Genomic DNA, 22,623 nt, shown 5'->3' on the forward strand with positions numbered 1-22,623 from the left:
CAATAGTCTGGAGAGCCTTTAGGAGGGAAGTGTCTTTGGAGTTTGGGAAACTCTGGGAGAAGTACTATCCCATGCCATTCAGTGAAGTTCAGGGCTGGATCTTTTTAGTTGGGGCTTTCCTGATGGGAGAATAGCAACTTATTCCACTGGATTCGCTGATCTCACCCAGGTATCATTATTAACTTAAATGGAAAAAGTACTGGGAGATTGCTAGTGTTGAAAGTACATAGAAACCATGGAAATGCTGTTGACGTGAACAGAAAAACAGTATTAAATGTCAGACCTTAAGAAGTGTCAGTAACCTGAAATATTGACTCAGTTTATCTCTTGATAGATGCTGACAGAATTGATTTCTAGCATATTCTTGTTAAATTCCCACATGCTGAAAAGTCAGTGAGTTGTTTGAGTGCAGGAGGTGTTGCAATATTGATGATCCTATTTATAGCTTGAGATTTGAACATAGTCCAGTCTGCTGATGGAGAATTCCCAGCAGTTTATTTCCCCCTCCCATAACCAAGAACACCAATATTGCAACTTGTGCACAGCAAGACATTTTAGCAGCAAAAGTGAACTTGCAAATTTGACATTTATATGAACATGTTATTATTTTTAGCTGCCATTTCCTGTACTGCTTTGTGGTAAAATACATTAAAATTAATCTATTTAATCTCTGGAACATTAGTCTAAACATAAACTGCTTTTAGTTTACTACATTTTGACTGAAACTGAATAAATTCTGTATTCAACCCATTCTTGAACTCTATTATTTAATTTTTAGGCCAATTGGTACCTGACATTTACAAACAAAGTAAGCAACATTATAAATATATGCATCATTTTAACCATGGACATAAATATACTCAAATCAAATCATGACTCAAATCATGCAATTGTGGTAAATGAATCTATAAGGGCTTTTATTAAGTAAATAATTGGTATAATCTGATGATTGTTGCATTTCTCTCTGTGGGACCTTACTGTGTATGGATTGTCTTCCTGCAGTAAAATAGGACTGCTTGCTTCTACCTCCTACCCAAGATCCACAAACCTGACTGTCTGGTGGGACCATTGTCTCTCCCTGCTCCTGCCCCACTGAACTCATGTTCTCATACCTTGACTCCATTTTATCCCCCTTGATTCAGGCCCTTCCCACCTATATCTGCAACATTTCTCACACTCTCTACCTCCTCACTAACTTTTAATTCCCTGGCCCTGACTGCCTCATTTTCACTATGGATGTCCAGTCCCTATACATTTCTATCCCCCATCAAGAAGGTCTTAAAGCTCTCTACTTATTTTTCAACAAAAGATCCCTCCTCTGTCTGACAGAACTGGTCTTCACACTAAACAATTTCAGCTTCTCCCACTTTCTCCAAGCTCATGGGGTAGCTATGGGCACCCATGTGAGCCCCAGCTATACCTGCCTTTTCATTGGCTATCTTTCAAGCCTTCTGTGGTAGTACTCCAGAACACTTCCCTTCGCTACATTTGACTACTGCATTGGTGCTGCTTCATGCACCCATGATAAACATTGATTTCCCCTTTATCCTGCCCTTAAATGTTACTTGGCCTTTTTCAATACCTTCCTCCCCTTTCTTGATCTCTCTGTCTCCATCTCTGCAGACAAACTGTTGACCACATCTTTTATAAACCTATGTATTTCCACGGTTATCTGGACTATACCTCTTCCCACCTTGTAAAATTTCTATGCCCTTTTTCCAGTGCCTTTGTCTCCACTACATCTGTTTCCAGAATAAGGCTTTCCTTTCCAGGATGCTGAAGATGTTCTCCTCCACCGAACAGAGTTTCCCTTCCTCCACCATTGATGCTGCCCTCACCTGCATGATCTCCATTTCCTGAATATCTGTGCTCACCACTTCTTCCCGCCAACTTCACAGTGATAGAGTTCCTCTTGTCCTTATCTACCACCTCATGAGCCTCTGCATGCAATTCATTCTCCGCAATTTCTGACATCTCCAAAGAGATCCTACTGTCAAACACATCTTTACTTCCCCACTCCACTTTCTGCAAGGATTGCTCCCTCTGTGATTCCCGTGTCCATTCATCCCTCCCAGCAAGCAGCCAAAGTGCTACACCTGTCCATTCACCTCCATTGACAGCCCCAAGCAGTCCTTCCAGGTGAGGCAACACTTCACCTGTATATCTTTTGGGGTCATTTATTACATCTGGTGCTTCTGATGCCACTTCCTCTACGCTGGTGAGATCCGTCATAAATTGAGGGATTGCTTCATTCAGCACATCCACTCTATCCATCTAAGGTGGAACTTCCCAGTGGCCAAACATTTCAGTTCTGATTCCCGTTCCCATTATAACATGGTCCATGGCCTCCTGTTCTTCCAAGATGAGGCCACCCTCAGAGTGGAGAAACACCTTTTATTCCATCTGAGTACATGAATATTGATTTTTTTCCTTCTGGTTAAAAAAAATCCCCCCCCCCCCTTTCTATTTCCCTACTCTGGGACCTTGCCTCTTCTCACATGCCTATCATCTGCCTAAGTGCCCCTCCACCTTCCTTTTCTTCTATGGTCCACTCTCCTCTCCTATTAGATTCCAGCCATTTACCTTTCCCATTTGTCTGGCTTCACCTATCACCTTCTATCTATCCTCCTTCCCCTTCCCCCACCTTTTTATTTAGACCTCTTCCCCTTCCTTTCCTTTCCAGTCCTGAAGAAGCATCTTGGCCTGAAATGTTCAATTCCATGGATGAAGCCTGACCTGCTGAGTTCCTTCAGCATTCTGTGTGCTTTGAAAATGGAACTGTTCTTCCAAAAGGCCATTCAGCCCATTTGATCCATTTCATCATTGCTGATCCTTTTCCCTCTCAGCTCCAATCTCCTGCCTTCTCCCTGTAACCCTTCATGACCTGACTAATCAAGAATCTATCAACCTCTGCCTTAAATATACCCAATGACGTGGCCTCCACAGCCACCCTCTGGCAAAGAATTCAATGGATTCATCACTCTCTGGCTAAAGAAATGCCTCCTCATCTCCATTGTAAAGAGGCATCCCTTTATTCTGAGGCTATGACTTCTATTCTTAGACTACCCCATCACAGGAACTATCCTGTCCACATCCACTCTATTGAGGCCTTATAACATTCAATAAATTTCAACGAGGTCCCCCTCCTCATTCTCCTGAATTCCAGTAAGTACATGCCCAGAACCATCATATGACAAGCCTTTCAGTCCCAGAATAATTTTTGTGAACCTCCTTTGAACCCTCTCCAATGTCAGCACATCCAAAACCACTCATGATGCTCCAAGTGAGGTCTCACCAATGCCTTTTAAAGCTTCAACCTTCCATCAGAATCAGTTTTAATATCACTGGAATATTTCATGAAATTTGTTAATTTTGCTGCAGCAGTACAATGAAATACATGATAAATATAGAAAAAAACTTATTTGCAGTAAGATATATGTATATTAAATAGTGGTGCAAAAACAGAAATTTTAAAAAATTAGTGTGGTAGTGTTCATGGGTTCATTCAGATGGCAGAGAGGAAGACGCTGTTCCTGAATCGTCGTCTGTGTCTTCAGGCTTCTTTACCTCACCTCCTTCCTTGTTTTTATATTCTAGTCCTCTCAAAATAAATGCTAACCCTGAATTTGTCTTCCTTACCTGTGACTCAACTTGCAAATATATCTATAGGGAATCCTGCATTAGGACCCCCCAAGTCCCTTTGTAACTCAGATTTCTGAATTTTCCCTTTATTTAGAAAAAAGCCTTTCCTTTTATTTCTTCTGCCAAAGTGCATGATCTTGACACTGTATTCCATCTGCCACTTCTTTGGCCATTCTCTTAATCTGTCTAAGTCATCCTGTACCCTCTCTGCTTCCCCTCCACCCTTCATCGTATCATCCACAAACTTGGCCACAAAGCCATCAATTCCATCATCCAAATCATTGAACTATAACATAAAAAGGAACAACTGACCCCAACAAGGCTGCACAAAGCTGACCAAGCTAGGTGTCTGGCCCTTGAACTGTGATAGAGAGTCTTGAATCTATATCTTGAACTATAGATAGATAGAAAAGTGATAGAGAACATACCTACAGCACAATACAGGCCCTTTGGCCCAAGATGCTGTGCCGAACATGTACTTACTTTAGAAATACCCATAGCCCTCTGTTTTTCTAAGCTCCATGTACCTGTTCAGGAACCTCTTAAAAGATGCTATTGTATCTACCTCCACCACCATCACCGGCAGTCCATTCCATGCACTCACCACTCTGCTTAAAAAAACTTACCCCTGACATCCCCTCTGTACCTGCTTCCAAGCACCTAAAAACTGTGCCCTATCATGTTAGCCATTTCAGTCCTGGAAAAAAGCCTCTGACTATCCACATGATCAATGCTGTCATCATTTTATACACCTCTATCAGGGCATCTCTCATCCTCCAACTTGATGCTTTCCAAAAGCTCCAGCATATCCTTTTTCTTAATGTCTATATGGTTAAACTTTTCAGTCCACTGTAAGACATCCCTACAATCGCCAATGTCCTTTTCTGTCGTGAATACTGAAGCAAAGTATTCATTAAGTACCTCCGCTATCTCCTCCGGTTCCATACACACTTTTCCACTGTCACACTTGATAGGTCCTATTCTCTTTCATCTTATCCTCTTGCTCTTCACATACTTGTAGAATGCCTTGGGGTTTTCCTTAATCCTGCGCGCCAAGGACTTCTCATGGCCCCTTCTGGCTCTCCTAATTTCATTCTTAAGCTCCTTCCTGCATGCCTTGTAATCTTCTAGATCTCTATCATTATCTTGTTTTTTGAACCTTTCATAAGCTTTTCTGCTTGACTAGATTTTCAACAGCCTTTGTATACCATGGTTCCTGTATCCTACCATCCTTCCCCAGTCTCATTGGAACGTACCTATGCAGAACGTCATGCAAATATCCTTTAAACATTTGCCACATTTCTGCCATACATTCCCCTGAGAATATCTGTTATGCTTCCAAGTTCCTGCCTGATAGCTTCATAATTCCCCTTACTCCAATTAAACACTTTCCTAACTTGTCTGTTCCTATTCGTTTCCAATGCTATGGTAAAGGAGATAAAATTGTGATCACTATCTCCAAAATGCTCTCCCACTGAGAGATCTGAAACATGACCAGGTTCATTTCCCAATACCAGATCAAGTTCAGCCTCTCCTCTTGTAGGCTTATCTACATATTGTGTCAGGAAACCTTCCTGAACACACCTAACAAACTCCACCTCATCTAAACCCTTCACTCTAGGAAGATGCCAATCAATATAGGGGGAAATTAAAATCTCTCTCTACAACAACCTTGTTATTATTACACCTTTCCAGAATCTGTTTCCTTGTGTACTCGATGTCCCTGTTACTATTGGGTGGTCTATAAAAAAACACCCAGTAGAGTTATTGACCCCTTCCTGTTCCTAACTTCCACCCACAGAGACTCAGTAGATAATCCCTCCTTTTTTGCAGTCATGACACTATCTCTGATCAGCAGTGCCACACCCCCACCTCTTTTGCCTCCCTCCCTGTCCTTTCTGAAACATATAAAGCCTGGCACTGTAAGTAGTTGTTCCTGCTCCTGAGCCATTTGAGTCCCTGAAATGGCCACAACGTCATAGTCCAAGTACTGATCCATGCTCTGAACTCATCCGCTTTGTTCGTGATACCTCTTCCATACATTGATAAGAATTTTCTGCACTTAGAAATCCGATAGTCCTGCAAGTGATACCTTGCATCAGAGCTGAGATAGCTCTGCTCATGAGGGTTTCTGTGCTTACCCAGAGGATTTGTGTGTGTGTTTTTAATGATCTTTGCAGAGCAGTGCTCCAATTAAAGTTTCCATCTGTTACCCAATTACCATGATGGAAAGCTATCAGCTAGCTTACAACAGATTTTTGAGTGATGTTCTCGTGTTATTTGTGCACTGAGAAAAGAGCGGTACTTGCTAGTTTTGTTCTGATTCTCGAGGTTGTCAAATTGTGTGTGAGGTGTTGGCACAGCTTCACAGCAGATGGCTAGAATTGTGATATCCACCAGTGAATGGAATGGAGATAACGAGGGCTGCAGACCACAGGATATTTTGAGCATTCTTAAAATCGACTTTTCAAATCTGGTTGAGATCTGAACCATGCACCTATCTATATCATGATGTATGAGTAAATTGGTATATTAGTTTATTATTGTCACATGCGCCTTGCATACTATGGTCTTGCTTACTCTTTAGACAGATGAAATCATTACACAAGTGCATTGAGACAGTACAAGATAAATCAATAATAGTGCATGACAAAGTGTTACAGAAGATACTGTATGCAAATAGACAATCAAGTGCAAGACAATACAAGGTAGATTCTGAGGCCAAAGAGTCTATCTTATACTAGGGAACCATTCAGTAGGATAACAGTGAGATAGAAACTGTCCTTGAGCTTGGTAATGTGTGTTTTTAGGCTTTTGTGTCTTCTGCCCAATGGGGCAAAGGGGAAGAAAATATCTAGGGTGGCTGGGGTCTTTAATTATGCTGGCTGAAAATAACATTTACTAATTCTTGCTCTTTTATTATCCTGAATAAAAGATGAAATAATAGAATCAATCCGATCAAAAAACTTCTTAGTCAAAAAACAGGAATATTCTGAAATAAATATAAAAATTTTGGTAAAATCGTCATTTTAACTACATGAATATGACTAACAAGTGAAAATGTAAGTGGGCTCCATCTACTAAATGAGTACTTCATGAGTACTCCACAAAGGAGGAAAATTGGTTTTATAAGGATCCTTATTTTTTTGGTAATTATGACACCTAAATATCTAAAAAAGTCCGTAACTTTAAAAGGAATATTAACATATATAGAGACAGATTCATTTAAAGAAAGTAATTCACTTTTACTAAAATTTATTTTATATCCTGAAAAATCTCCAAATTTGTCAAATAATTTTAGCAAAGCAGGAATAAATTCTTCAGGGTTAGATATATATACCAATAAATCATCAGCATAAAGAGAGATCTTGTGCATGATCTCATTCACAAAAATCCCATGAATATTTTTGGCTTCATGAAGAGCAATAGCAAGAGGTGCTAATATAAAATTACATTTCTAAAGCACTCAGAATCAATATACATCCTAATAAATTGACTGTGCTTTTTGGAATAATTCCTCAAAATATCCATGGTATTTCTGTGTCTGACCAACATGTTATTGTGTTTGTTACATTGATAGCTAGGAGGGCCATCTTGTTCAAATGGAAGGATATATCAGCTCTTACTTTGTCACAATGGTTCTCTCAAGTGATGCTGTGTCTTAGCTTAGAGAAAATTAGAAGTCGAACCTTCGAACCTTTATTTGATTGTGAGAAGAGATGAGACTCATTTGCTCGTTATTATCATTTCAGTTAACTGATAGATTTCCTCCATGATCTAAGTGTACATTCTTTTTGATATATCTTTCTTTCTTGTTGGTGGTTTGATGTTTATTTTTAGAAGCTCTCTGTATGACGCATACAATTGGGGGTTGTACCCCCAATTGGTTTTTTTTTCTCACTTTTCTTAGTAGGGTTTTTTTATTCACAAACATTTTCAATCTTTAAGATAATTTTTTTGAGGCATTGTAAGTGTTGTTACTTTGATGTACATGTGTTATCTTTGAATAAAAATAATAAAAAGATTTGAAAAGAAAGAATTATGCTGGCTGCTTTATCAAGACAGTGAGAAGTGTAGACAGAGTCCATAGAGGGGAGATTAGTTTCCATGAACTTCTGAGCTGTGTCTACAACACTCTGCAGTCCCTGGCAGAGCAATTCTCAGATTGAGCTATGAAGCAACCACATAGGATGCTTTCTGTGATGCATCTATTTAAAAACTGGTGAGCATCAAAGGGGACTTGTCAGATTTCTTTAGCCTCTTCAGGAAGTACAGATGTTTGTGAGGTTTCTTGACTGTGAAATCAACAGGTTATTGGTAATGTTACTTCAAAGAACTCGAAGCATTCAACTTTCATGACCTCAGCCCCATTGGTGTAAGCAGGAGCCTGTGAACTACGTTCCTTCCCCCTCCCCCACCCCGCTAAAGTCAGTGTCCATCACTTTTGTATTGCTGGCACTAAAGGGAAAAATTATTGTCATGATGCATGTCACTATACTCCCTATCTCCTTCCTGTACTCCCAACTCATCGTTACTCGAGATTGGCACACTAGGGTAGTGGTATCATTTGCAAACTCTTGGATGGTGTTAGAGCAGAATCTAGCTGCACAGTTGTGATTGTGTAGAGAGTAGAGTATGGAGCTGAAGAGACAGCTTTGTGGGGCATCAGTGTCAATGATAGTCGTGCAAGAGATCAGGAAGTCAAGGATCCAATTGCAAAGGAAGTTGTTGAGTGTTTGGAGATGAGTCTACTTGGAATTGCCATTTTGAAGGTGGAGCTGTAGTCAATAAACAATAATCCATTGTAGATGCTTGCTGTGCAGATGCTCTAGAGATGATTGGAGGTGGCATTTGCTATAGACCTGTTTCAGCAGTAGGTGAATTGCAGCGGGTCAGGTTTGCCTGGAAGGTAGGAGTAAACACACATCATGATCAAACTCTCATAGCACTTCACGTTAGTTATTGTCAGAGTCTCTCGGTGGTAGTCATTAAGGTATGTTACCTTGTTTTTCTTAAATATTTGGATGATAGTTTTTGCTGAAAATCCAGAAGAATACTTTCAAAATGCTGGAGAAACTTAGCAGGTCAGGCAGCATCTATGGAAGTCCATATATAGTTGACGTTTTTGGCCAAGACTCTTTCCGGAGAGGAGAGTGGAACATGGGTGAAAGGGAAGAAGGAGGAGCACTGGGGGAGGTGATAGGCAGGTGGAGAGAAAAGATAAAAGGTCAAAGTGGGGGAGAGAAGAAGAGAGAAGGGGAGGGGAAAAGGGAAAAAGAATGCCAATAGGAGAAATCATGTTCATGCCATCAAGTTGGAGGCTATGTAGACTTCATGAGGTATTGCTCCTCCACCATGAGAATGGCTTCATCATGGCAAAAGAGGAAGTCATGGGTCAACATGTCAGAACAGAAATGAGGATTGGAATTAAAATGGTTGACCATTGGGCAATTCTGCTTTTGGTGGATGAAGCAGAGGTACTTGGCAAAGCAGTCCCCCAGTTAACATGTAGAGGAGGCTGCATTGGAAACAGGTAAAATGTTGCCTCTTCTGGAAGGACTGTTTGAGATCCTGAATGGAGATGAAGGACAAGGGGTCTTCAATGCTCCTGGTTTCCATTCTGAAATGTTGGTCTGTGGCCTCCCCTTTTGTCACGATGAGGCAAATCTCAGTGGAGAAGCGACATCCTGTATTCTGTCTACACGGCCACCAACCTGATGGCGTGAACGTAGATTTCTCCAAATTCTAGTAATTTCCCCCTCCCCCCACCTTATTTCCCACTCTGGTCTCTTCTCTTCACCTGCTGATCATCTTCCTCTGATGCCCCTCTTTCTTCCATGATCCACTCTCCTCTCCTATCAGATTAAATCTTTACCAGTCCTTTACCTTTCCCACACATCTGGCTTCACCAAACACTATCAAACTATGCTCCTTCCCCTCCACTCACCTTTTTATTTCAGTATCTTCATCCTTCTTTTCTAGTCCTGAAGAAAGTATTTCATTCAAAGCATCGACTGTTTATTCCCTTCCGTAGATGCTGCCTGATCTACTGAGTTCCTCCAGCATTTTGTGTTATGTCATGAAATTTGTTGTTTTATGGTAGCAGTACATTGTAATCCACAATAAAAAATCTATAAATTACAATAAAATATATATAAAATTATTTAAGTACTGCAAAAAGAGAGCAAAAGTAATGAGGGAGTATTCATGAGTTTATTGTCCATTCAGAAATATGATGGCAAAAGGGAAGAAGCTATTCCTGAAATGTTGAACCTGAAACTCCTTCAGGTTCTTGTACCTCCTCTTTGATTGTAGCAAAGGGAATAGGATACATCCTGGATCCTGGACGGGACTCCTTAATGATGAATGCTGCCTTCTTGAGGCATTGCCTTTTGAAGGTATCCTCAATGCTGGGGAGATATGCCCATGATGGGGCTGGCTGAGTTTAGACATTTCTGTAGCACAACACAATCATCCTCTCAGTTCCAATCAACAAGCTCCAAAACCTGGGCCTCTATACCTCCCTTTGCGTCTGGATCCTTGACTTCCTCAACAGGAGACCGCAGTCAATGTGAATGGGAAATAACATCTCCTCCTCACTGACAACCAACTGTGGTGTAACTTAAAGATGCACTGTTAGCCCACTACTCAACTCCCTGTATGCACAGGTGATAGGTGGAAATGATATAGTGCCAGCAAAGAAGGAAACTGTTAGGAGAGGAGAGTGGACCATGGGCAAAATGGAAGGAGGAGGGGCACCAGGGTGAGGTGAAAGGCAGGTGAGGGGGAGGGGGAAAATTACTGGAAATTGGAGAAATTGATGTTCCTGCCATCAGGTTGAAGGCTATCCATTTGGATTATAAGGTGTTGATCCTCCAAACTCTATATTGGTGCAATCCGACATAAATTGGGGGATTGCTTTGTCAAGCATCTTTGTTCCACCAGCAAAAAGCAGGATTTTCCTGTGGCCAGTCATTTTAATTCCTATCCCCATTCCCGTTACAACATGTCAGTTCTCGGCCTCCTCTTCTGCCATGATGAGGCCACTCTCAGATGTGGAGCAATCCCTCATAGTCCGTCTGGGTAGCCACTAACCTGATGTCACAAATCTTCTTCTCTCCCATTAGATACCTTCTCCTCTCCCGTTAGATGCCTTCTGCTCCCCTGTTAGATACCTTCTTCTCAAGCCCTTTATCTTTTCCACTTATCACCTCCTAACTTCTTCCTTCACCCCCGTCCTCCTGGCTTTACTTATTGCGTTCGAGCTTGTACTCCTTCCCCTTCTCTACCCCCTTCCTCTTCTCCACTCCCCTTCTTCTAATAGCTTCTTCCTGATTCCTTTCCAGTCCTGATGAAAGGTCACGACCTGAAGCACCAACTGTTTATTAATTTCCATAGGTGCTGCCTGATCTGCTGAGTTCCTCAAGCATTTTGTGTGTTACTATTTAAAGATGCCTATTCAACATACTGTGAGCAGGTACAGAGCCTTGTTTCCCAACTACCTAATTCCTTTGACATTCAGTTTCCAGGTTGTGAGCAGCAGATTGCTTCAATCTATGGAAATGCATTCTCACGAGCCCTGAGGATTCTGCTCCTGAAATAATAAAGGACAGATTGATAATTGAGCTATTCATTCAAGACAGAGACACTAGTGATTGACTTTTACATCTCCCGGAGTCTGTTCCTATCACCTCATGATGTAAAATTGCACATCACCGCTGCACGATTTCCATCTTGTGTTAGAAGAGATTGTCAAAGTCCTTCTAGAATTTTTATGCGTTAAGCAGACACAGACCACTACAATCGACCTGCTCTGCTTCCTTGTGTTTAATTTTTTTTGTCAGACTTGTACACAATGAGGCAACATTTTAGACACCTCGGCAATGTAACAATGTTCTGCTCAGCTCAGCCTGGAAAATAACTAAACGTGTACCAACTGCTAAAACTACATCAGTATCTATAAACAGAGGCTGCTTCTAACATGACAGGATGCCCTGTTTTTATAATCAAATGCATTATATATCTGCTTGTTCCTGGGAAGCAATTTAATTAAAATTTATCAATCTGGAATTATATTTCAAATTCTAGTTCCACAAAAATAAAGACTGTTTATAACATAACTTAATTGACTGCAGTTGAAATTCTGAAACAAGCAACTATAATGGTAGTTCTATATTTAATGTCAGCCAACAGCAGTTTAACGTGGTACTGTAGTAACACTTCCTTCCCCCCCCCCCCCCCCACCACTGATGTAAGTGATACGTAGCAGGGATAGTCTAAAGCGGGGGTCGGCAACCTGCGGCTCCCGAGCCATTTGTGGCTCTTTCACCTCTGTGCTGCGGCTCCCTGTGGCTTTGGGAAATAATTGGTCAGTATTTAATTAAAATGTATTTTATGTTAGTTTGTTAGCTTTTGAAATGTAATTCTAAATTTGAAGATTATGGTGATCTTGTACAATGTAAGTGTGGCGACACATTTTCTGACACATCCGAAACGGCTCTCAATTAGCCAGCATTCCGGCTAAGGGAGATTGCCTACGGGGGTTTGTGAGTACGTGTCTTTTGCAGCATCTGCGTCCATGGGGGCTGGGTTGAGGGAGGCTTAGAAGCAAGGCTGTTTAGTTCGAATAAAGTTATTCGACTGCAGTTTACTGACTGCCTGAACACACCGCTGCAACGTGTTTTTATCGCTATTAATATACGTCACCACTGCCAATACCTGACACCCGCCAGTGCGCGATTTCTTTAATTTTTCGATCCAAGGTAAGCCAACTATGGAGAATTCTAAAAAAAGAAAAGTGACTGAAGAAAACAGAACGTTTAATGATACGTGGACAGATTCATTTGCTTTCACTGTTGACGAGACTGGTTTACCGGTATGCTTAATATGCAATGAGAAACTAGCAAACAACAAAAAGTCAAATGTCGCAAGGCATTTCCAGAGTAAACACGCAGCCTTTGCTCAAAAATATCCGGATGGAGATGAGAGAAAAAAAGCCGTTTCGGAACTGATGCGGAAGGTTGATCTGAGCAAAAATCATTTCCAGAAATGGATGAAGTCAGGAAAATCAACGACTTACGCCAGTTATATTGCCGCTCAGGAAATAGTCAGGCACGGGAAGCAGTTTACAGATGGTGAATATATAAAAGAATCTTTCATTAAGATTTCAGAACATCTATTCACGGACTTTAAAAACAAGAGTGAAATTGTGCAGAAAATCAGGGATATGCCCCTCTCTGCAAAGACTGTCAAAGACAGAACCATAAAAATGGCAGAAGACATCACAAGACAGCAAATTAAAGACATCAATTCAGCTGTGGCCTACTCGATTGCCTGTGACGAGTCTAAAGACAAAGGCGATATTGAACAAATAGCGTTGTTCTGCCGGTATGTAAACTCTGCCGGGCCACAGGAAGAACTGATTGAGTTGATACCTCTAAAAGACCAAACACGGGGGGAGGACATCTGTGAGGCTGTCTTGAATTGTTTAAGAGCCAAAGGAATAAAGACCACCCATCTGGTGTCAGTAGCTACTGATGGGGCTCCGAATATGACGGGAAAGCACAAGGGATTTGTGGCTTTACTGCAGAAGTCGCTGGACAGAAAGCTGCTGACTTTTCACTGCATCTTGCACCAAGAGGCACTGTGCGCTCAAACATTTCCTCCGGAATGCACAGAAGTAATGGATGTTGTCATTCAGATTGTCAATAAAATAATGGCAAAAAGTTTAAATCACCGTCAATTCCGTTTGTTACTGGACGAGATGGAAAGCGCATATTCTGATCTCCTGCTGCACAACAAAGTCCGGTGGCTGTCCAAAGGGGAGGTGCTGAAACGCTTTGTCGCGTGTCTGGAAGAAGTGAAAACTTTCCTGGGCAGCAAAGGGCTCAACTTTCCTGAGCTGGAACAGCCAGAGTGGCTGGAAAAGCTACACTTCATGGTAGACATGACAGCGCACCTGAACACGCTGAACACAGCTCTTCAGGGGAAAGGACGCACAGCCCTGCACATGTTGGAGGATGTCTTGGCATTCGAGCGCAAGTTGACAGTGCTTGCCAGAGATTTACAGAAAGGCACTTTGTCTCACTTCCCCAATTTGAGAGAGTTCAAACAAGGTCACGACATGATAATTTCGGAGTATTTACATTCTGCAATCATCGCAATGCAAACATCGTTTGGGAAACGCTTCTGTGAGTTCAGAGAGGAAAAAAACACATTATCCTTCCCGGTCACTCCCTTAAGCATCGATCCTTCCCTACTGAATACGACTGCATTGGCAGGTGTGAGTCAACCTGATCTTGAGATGGAACTGGCCGACATAGCCGACAAAGACATATGGGTGTCCAAGTTTAGACGCTTGACAGCAGACCTTGAAGATGTTGCCCGTCAGAAGGCCGTTCTTGCTCAGAATCACAAATGGAGTGATATTGAAAACCTTCCAAATCCGGACCAACTTGTGATTGAAACATGGAATGCTGTGCCCGACATTTATGTAAACATGAAAAAGTATGCGCTTGGAGTCCTGTCGATCTTTGGATCCACATATGTATGTGAGCAGGTGTTCTCCAACATGAACTTTATTAAAAACAAACATCGCGCATGCTTCACAGATGACAGCTTGCGATCCTGTGTAAAGATGAAGGTGACGTCATACAGCCCTGATGTGCAGACGCTGTGCGCTGAGGTCCAGGAGCAGAAATCCCATTAACCAAGTATGATAAATATTTTAATTGCCTATTATTTTATGTATATTCATATTTTTTCATTGTTCAGTGAAATAGTCCTTTTATTTTTCAGGCTGACAGCTGGCTGATGATATTTTTGGTTTGCTGCTGGCGGAAAATTTAAGTTCGGCGTTTTTCATAAATACAAGAAGGACTCAAATAGACATTGAGTATTTTACTTAAAAGTAACTTTCAACCCAACGTCTTTTTTTCGGAGTTCAAAATGTTTTTGTTGCATGCAGAAATGTAATTTCGTTTTCTCTGCAGGAGTTCATCAATTTCATAAATGCAACACATTATAGTTTGTTTATACATAGCATAAAGGCAAAAAAAACGTTGTATGCAGTGTTATTTCATTTTAAATGTCAAACGGGTTTTGCGGCTCCCAGTGTTTTCTTTTCTGTGGGAAACGGGTCCAAGTGGCTCTTTCAGTGGTAAAGGTTGCTGACCCCTGGTCTAAAGTAACCAATGGATGTTCAATATTGCTTAATTATCTTTTTAATAGTGTTAGATAATCTTGTCAAAGCTGAGCACTGTATGTAGAAATGTACATTTTACTAGGAATGTGTTTTTAAAGTCCAGAAATATATTGAAGAGTTATAATGATCTCAGATTTAATATGCTTCTCAGAACTTTCTATTAAAGTATAAAAGTATGGTTTTCTTTTGAAAGTTTCTCTTTAGAAGATTGAACGTAGTCCAGTTATTCTAAAATAACATTTCATTCTTTGCTGCCTCAGCTGAATATGTGTTCAGGAATAGAATAATTAATGAAGGGCACTTTCTTGGATATGCTCGCATATAGCACAAAGATGAATTCTTATTGTGTTTTTTCCTTATAACTAGCTCTTCCTGAGGAAATGTTCAGATATGATTTGTGTTTATTTGTGAGGCCTCCCTGGAGAATTTCGTTCATGTGCTTTGGCAAACGTCTGTCATTCTTTTTGCGACAGAGACTACTGTTTTTTTATGTTCATGTGTTAACTTGGACAAATTTTTAAATGATTATGTTTGTGCTTTTCAGCTCTTGGTAAAATAAGTTTCCTAAACTGCCTCTTTAAAATCACTTCAAATCCATTATCTTCATCACTACTCCCCTCCCAAAAATCCATTCCTGACTAATCCTCCAACTTCTCACCAGTTCAGCCTCTTCTTTCACGCACCAGGGGTGGCACATGACTGGTTAAGTAGTTATTTGGAAGACAAATATCAGTATGTGCATAAAAACAACTCAAATTCAAAACTTTTGAGGGTAACATGTGGGGTCCCTCAAGGTTCAGTGCTTGGTCCATTGCTGTTTATTTTGTATATAAACGATATATGCATGGTCTCTCAGACATTAAAATATATATTACTTGCTGATGCTGCAACTATATTTTGTAGTGGAGAACATCTGAAGCAACTTTTGGATACAGTGGAGAAAGAACTAAAAATTATAAAGAAATGGTTTGATACTAACAAATTGTCACTGAATCTAAGTAAAACTAAATGCATAATATTTGGAAACCATGTACCAAACTCATAGAGTAAACTTAGAATAAATGATGTCGAAATTGATAAAGGTATCAGAAACAAAATTTTAGGAGTGGTAATAGATAGTAAATTAAGCTGGAAACCACAAATAAATTATGCCAAAGCAAAAATGTCAAAATCTATTGCAATTCTGTACAAAGCACAAGATTTCTTAAATCAGAAATCTTTGTATACATTATACTGTTCACTTACAGTCCCATACATGATTTACTGTGTAGAAGTATGGGGAAATACAAAACAAATACAAATTCATTTTTTCTACACCAAAAGAAAGTTTTACAAATTGTAAGACAAGTTATTATGAGCTATTCAGTCCACTATTTATTCAACTAAATACTTTAAAATCCAGATATTTTGTAGATTTTAAAATGATACAGATTATGTATAAAGTAAAAAATGGACAGCTACCACAAAGTATCCAAAGATTGTTTAAAATGAGAGAAAGTCAACATGATTTGAGAGGAACATGTGTATTTCAAAAACACAGGATAAGAACAAACATAAAAAATCATTGTATTTCAGTAAGGGGTGAATCTACAGAACAGTTATAAGAATTTAAAAACAAGCACTACACTTAACAAGTTTAAAAAATTATTTAATGAACAAATAAAATACATGATTTAAAATGAATGGGAGTAATGTAAATAAATGATCTTTGGAGGCAACACGAGTGAATCTGCAGATGCTGGAAATAAATAAAAACACAAAATGCTGGCAGAACTCAGCAGGCCAGACAGCATCTATGGGAGGAGGTAGTGACGACGTTTCAGCCCAAAACGTCCTCACTACCTCCTCCCATAGATGCTGTCTGGCCTGCTGAGTTCTGCCAGCATTTTGTGTTTTTATTAAATGATATTTGGAGTTGGATTTTGTGTTAAAAGATTATGAAATTTGTTGTTTTTGATGTGATGATTGACGCATAATATGTTGTTGTATAAGTAAGAGGGGTAGGTTTTATAAGCTGTAGCTTCAGCCTACACTGTTTCGGTCTGTTTTAAAGAATATCTATGTTTTTTGTTGTAATTTTGTCCTATGAAATTATCGATGTAAATGATGCTTTTTGTTATGTTTGTACTGACTGAACTAAATTAATTTCTTTTATTTCAATTTCACCATGTTGGTATATTTTTTCCCCATGTATTCATTCTTGAAGTACACTGGCACTTTTCTTTGACATTAAAGCAATCGTTTTAATGGAAGTTGTTAATGTATTTGCAATGTAAGAAGTTGCCCTTTAATAATTGGGAAAGAGCTGGAAAGGGCAAGAATGGTTATATGAAGCTCATTAGGGTCTTTGGTCACTGCACGAATTTGGCAGTGATTCCAGCTGATCATTTAAGTATCTAACATGTTGTAATTGTGTTTCTCATTCAGGATGAATCCTCAGGAGAGATTACGTTCTACATGAAAGGGGCTGATGTTGTCATGATGGGAATTGTTCAGTACAATGACTGGCTTGAAGAAGAGGTATGTATTCTTCCTCATTTACAACATCAGTGTCATAGGTTATTTCTTGTAAAAGGACACTGATATATTTTTCAACATTGAACAGAAATAATCATTGTTCTTTTTTTTAAAAAGAAAGGATTCTCAATATTCATGAAGACAAGCAGCTTACATTGTGAACAAGATTTTAACTTCAGCAGCTGATGAGAATGGGGGTTAATACTGAGGCAATAGCTTTGGCATAGTGCTCATAGTCACTGCCTCATGAAGTTTGAATCTTGCAGTGTAGACAAGGGTCTCATAAATATAGAAAACTGGGATTCCAGGACCTTTATACCATGTTAAGTTTGGTTGCTGCAGGAACTGCTGATAGTAACTGATCAACGTTGGGGGAAAGGCCAGAAGACACCGAGAAGCATTAGTAATTTTAATTATCCCCGTGTGAGAGGAGTGTATTTCTAAACTCCATAAGGGAATATTTGACTGACTTCATGCTAGGCCTTTGTTCTCCTGTCCCTTGATTGTGATAGGCCTGGGCCCTACCTGATTTATTCCTGTCCATCTGGATCTACTTTCTGTGTGTTCACAGTGACATCCTCCAGTGCCCAAAATTCTGCCCCACTCCACTAACTAAGAAGGGAAATGTTGGTTTATATGGGAGATGGATAAACCAGTGTTCAGCATTAAAACCCAACCAGCCCAGTATTATCATGTTTAAACCTGTATCTATGGAAAATATCACTTAACAGGTCTTTAGCAAGAATCAAACATTTCTATAAAATATTTGCATTCAGTAATAGTGTTATATAGTATTCATCATAACCCTAATCCTAGTACAAGAATTCATGCAGATTTTTGATTTCCTGGAAGGAATGTCCATATGTAGATGAAGTTATCTAATTGGGAGATAACTATTGAATATAAAGGATAGTATATCTCAAATAGCTCAAAGTGCTTTTGGATTTGGATTTACTTATTATATGTTATCGTGAAACACACAGTGAAATCGGCCATTGCATTAACAACCAACAAACCAAAGGATTTGCTAGGGCAGCTCGCAAGTGTCACCATACATTCTAGCTTTATACTTCCAGACAGATTACGGATAATGAATGAAGAATCTGACTTGTTCCTGTTGTTCTGAATATTACTTGTTTACAGTGTGGCAATATGGCCAGAGAGGGACTTAGAGTTCTCGTTGTTGCCAAGAAGTCACTGACGGAGGAGCAGTACCAGGATTTTGAGGTGACTTAGCTGACTGTTTTAATTCTTGTATCAAAAGCAGAGTGTGATTCAGACAAAAATCTCAGTTGATCCTAAATTATGCATTAGAGCAATTCGGGTCTCTGGGGATCAATATTTAATCCATAATGCGCAATCATTTAATTGCTGTAGATGCTGTTCCATTACCAATTGCATATGGTCGTTGTTTTGGATGTACACTGGAGCGTGTATAGCTCTAGATATTGAACATACCCACTAGCAGCCAGATAATGTTAATAATCACCACCCACACTGATTAGATGATGATGCTGTTGTTGTGATGCTTAGATGTTCAGGGTACTTCATTTTCTTAAATAACTGAACCCATGTTCAACGGCAACACTTAAAGGAATCATGAACTACTTTCTGTTTTTTTACTTGACTTATTTTTGAAGGGAAAAAAAAAGCTCCGAAGGTTCAATTTCGTATCAAAGGACATATACAGTATACAACCTGAAATCCTTACTCTCTGCAGACATCCACGAAAGGGAGATAAAACCCAAATCATGAATGACAAAAAAAAATTAGAACCCCAAAGCACCCTCTACCCTCCCACACAGAAACAGCACCAAAAGCATCAACCCTCCCCTCTCTTACTACAGCAAAAGCGTCAGCCCCCCACCACCCACCAAGCAATAGCAAGCCCACAGAGACTGTGATAGTTCATCGAAAACTATCGTCCATCCAACACTTTGACACCTCAGCAAGCTCTCTCTCTCTCGCTAACAAGGGAGAGAGTGGTATCGCTCCTGCCCAGTTCACTGTTTTAGTGTTGCAGTCTGCACCCATTGCTACTTAGAGTTCCTCTGGTTCAAGAATCAGCAAACTCTGTTGCCTTAGAGAGAGAGAGAGAGAGAGAGTTTGAGTGCAGAGGCCTCTGACAGCCACACCCGCTGCTTCAGCCTCCCACATTGCTTCAGTTGGCGACATTGGCAAGGATTCTGATCATCCGCAAGGCTGTACCCCCAAGGTGCACGTCTTCCAGGCTGCACCTGGAGATATCAAAACATTAGGTCGCCCAGCGAGTCATGAAGAACATAGTTTGAGTACAGCTTTAGATCATGATCAGGAGCCCAGCCATCTTGAAAAGGGGGGGGGGGGGGGGAAAGAGACGTGAAAACAGGAGATTTAAACAGCTTCACAGATGAACTGGAAAAAGTCACCCTGGACCACAAAAAACTCTGGTGCCATCATTAGCTCCTCCCACTCCCTGCTTCTAGCTGCTGAATACTTTTTAGCAATCACTGCAGCAAATGAGCATGTTGAGCGAAGACGAAGGCTTGCCTGCTCAACATCAGCACACCAGACTAAAATCCTTTTAGTCAGAATCAGGGTTCATCCATACATCTGTACTCTTGAAAGGGGAATAGAATACTTGCCATTTTGTCACAATTACTGCACCTTTCACTGACAGAGTAGTATCAAACTTTACAAATAAATACATTATGAAATTGCATGAGAGAATGCGTGAATTAATCAATGTAATGTATGTCTCTATAGAACCGTTATAATCAAGCAAAACTGAGTGTACATGATCGGTCATTGAAAGTTGCGACTGTTATTGAGAGTCTGGAGATGGAAATGGAGCTGCTTTGCCTGACTGGAGTGGAGGACCAGCTGCAGGCTGATGTCAGGCCTACTCTGGAGATGCTGAGAAATGCTGGGATAAAGGTATGAAACACTGGTCCAAGAGCAAGCAAACCCAGAGTTCTGACTTGCCTACCCTTGTTCATTCTTGACTTCTTGTTGGCATAGGGCAAACTCTACTGGAATTCTGACGTGCTTTGTACCTGGTGTGAGCTATCCGCAGACGTAGCTTTCAAATCCAATGATGTCAGTGCATTTGGTCATCTCCCATATTACTGTAGCCCTCACAAAGTTATGCACACATCATAACATGTTGCATCAATTCTGATATCATTAATTTCTGGGCAATTTTACACCTTTTAGGTATGGATGCTTACTGGAGACAAACTTGAAACAGCAACGTGTACAGCAAAAAATGCACATCTGGTAACAAGGAATCAAGATATCCACATTTTCCGAACAGTAAGTATTTGCGTCCTGATTTTTTTGTTTGTTTTTATTGTTACTGCTGGACTAACAATTGGGTGACATTGAACAGTAGAATCTTTAAAAACATGCATTTCCTGCAAAAGGACACCAGCACATCTTTCAGTAAATGTTATTGCAGATGATGATTTTAAGCAGTTCAGTCTTGGAGATGCTTTCCTTTCCTCAGATTTCACTTCAGGAATAGTGATAATCACCACTGATGTTTGCCCAAGTTGTGATTTTGTAAAAAAAATTTACCCTGGAAACTATCCTGTACGGCTTCTCCTCCCAGTAGAGTGCTGTCAGTAGCTGATTTTTCTCCCTCTAATTTTGCCGGCGGAAGGGCAGCAACATTCATTGTTTTCTCATCACAATATTGTTATCTTAATGATATTACCTCTTAAATTTAAATTGCCTTGGTACAGTGGTACTCAAAGCTCAGGGTTTCAAGGGTGAGCTTTCATTTCACAGCACTGAGGGGGTAATGTAAACTGGGTGTATTTCAGGAGTTGTTTGGGTGATACAGCTGTAGTTTCAGTAAGATGCATACAATAAGCCAATGTCATACAATTTGGTAACATAAAATGATTATTTTTTATTCTCTATTGCTATAGTAAGGATACAAAAGAAAAAAACAATTAAAGTTAATCACAGTCCTTCTTTAAACTTGCCAACTTTTTAGATGCTTAGCTCTGAAACCTCCTTGTTTTCAATTTTTGGAAATATAATGGTGAATACACTGATCATAGGCATGATCTTTTTCTGATTTTGTTCTCTCTTCCAGTTTCCTCACATTAATACACTGTACCTGCTTTGTAACCTGTCTGTTTCTTTAGCTGAAGTCTAATTCCCTATTAACAAGCAAATTAAATCTGTGTAGATGTTCAGTCTTCAAGGAAGATGAGTGCTGCTGCTAATATGGGAAATATTTCATTATTAGTACTAAGTTGGTAATTCCTTGTACTTTCCAGTACACAGCTATTATTGAGTAAATGTGGATCAAGTAATGATTTTTTAAAAATCATTGCATGATTTTGTTAGCATTTTCTCTTCTTCCCAGTTTTTTCCCCCCTCTGGTGTTAATTTCAACCAAGATGGCATTCTGTGCCTCTGGTGTTCTCCTGTTTCTGTTCCTCATTTACTTGTGCTTTGCTAGTGCACATACAGCGCATGCCTCATATTTCAGGTTAATCTGTACAGTTAAGTGTTTCACTTATAGATAACCAATCGAGGAGAAGCACACTTGGAACTTAATGCTTTCAGAAGAAAACATGATTGTGCTCTGGTCATATCTGGAGACTCATTGGAGGTGAGTACTGATTTCAGTCAAGTACATGCAGCTTCAGATCACGTTAAGTTGAGCCATACACTATCATTTGCAGATGGTGGATTTCAATCAAAACTTATGGAACCCTCAACAGTCATGTTATCATTGGGCCTTTTCATCAAAGCATGTGACAAGGTAAAATCCCCTTTGATCTATCTCATAAGGTAGAGTGACTCATTGGGACTCTACAGTTAAGCGTGTTTGGCTTTGTCAGCTGTGCAGGTCAGATGTTAGTGAGATGATATCTGACTTGCGCAATTAGAACTATTATAAATGTGCAGCTTCTTTTAGACTGGTATTAGAGAAGAGCTCTGAAGTAAATACTAATTGTTCACCTTTAGACAGTGTGTGCAATCTAATAAATATTGCATAGTCAGCCCTCCTTATCCGCGAGTTCCGCATCCGCGAATTCAACCAACCGCAAATCGAGAAAACCCAGAAGTGCTCTTCCAGCACTCGTTCTTTGAGCATGTACAGACTTGTTCTTGTCATTATTCCCTAAACAATTCAGTATAACAACTATTTGCATAGAATTTACATTGTATTAGGTATTATGGGTAATGTATACCCCAATATTATGGGTAATGTGTAAGTATACGGGAGGATCTACATAGGTCATCGTGGATTGGGATTG

At 40.0% G+C, this 22,623-nt stretch overlaps 1 protein-coding gene across 2 annotated transcripts in view; it reads left to right on the plus strand.

Annotated features, from left to right (window-relative positions):
* LOC132399762 (probable phospholipid-transporting ATPase IIA) overlaps nt 1-22,623 on the plus strand; it is a 183,738-nt gene that overhangs the window by 106,007 nt on the left and 55,108 nt on the right. For both annotated transcript variants that reach the window (XR_009514065.1, XM_059980485.1), the window contains exons 16-20: nt 17,273-17,365; nt 18,506-18,589; nt 20,108-20,278; nt 20,558-20,656; nt 21,882-21,971. Coding sequence is in view for 1 of the 2 variants with exons in the window: in XM_059980485.1 (XP_059836468.1) it covers nt 17,273-17,365; nt 18,506-18,589; nt 20,108-20,278; nt 20,558-20,656; nt 21,882-21,971 (537 nt within the window). In the remaining variant the exon portion in view is untranslated. The remainder of the gene's footprint in view (nt 1-17,272; nt 17,366-18,505; nt 18,590-20,107; nt 20,279-20,557; nt 20,657-21,881; nt 21,972-22,623) is intronic.

The sequence above is a fragment of the Hypanus sabinus genome, chromosome 9 (genome assembly GCF_030144855.1).
Source record: "Hypanus sabinus isolate sHypSab1 chromosome 9, sHypSab1.hap1, whole genome shotgun sequence".
In the NCBI taxonomy this organism is placed as follows: Eukaryota; Metazoa; Chordata; class Chondrichthyes; order Myliobatiformes; family Dasyatidae; genus Hypanus; species Hypanus sabinus.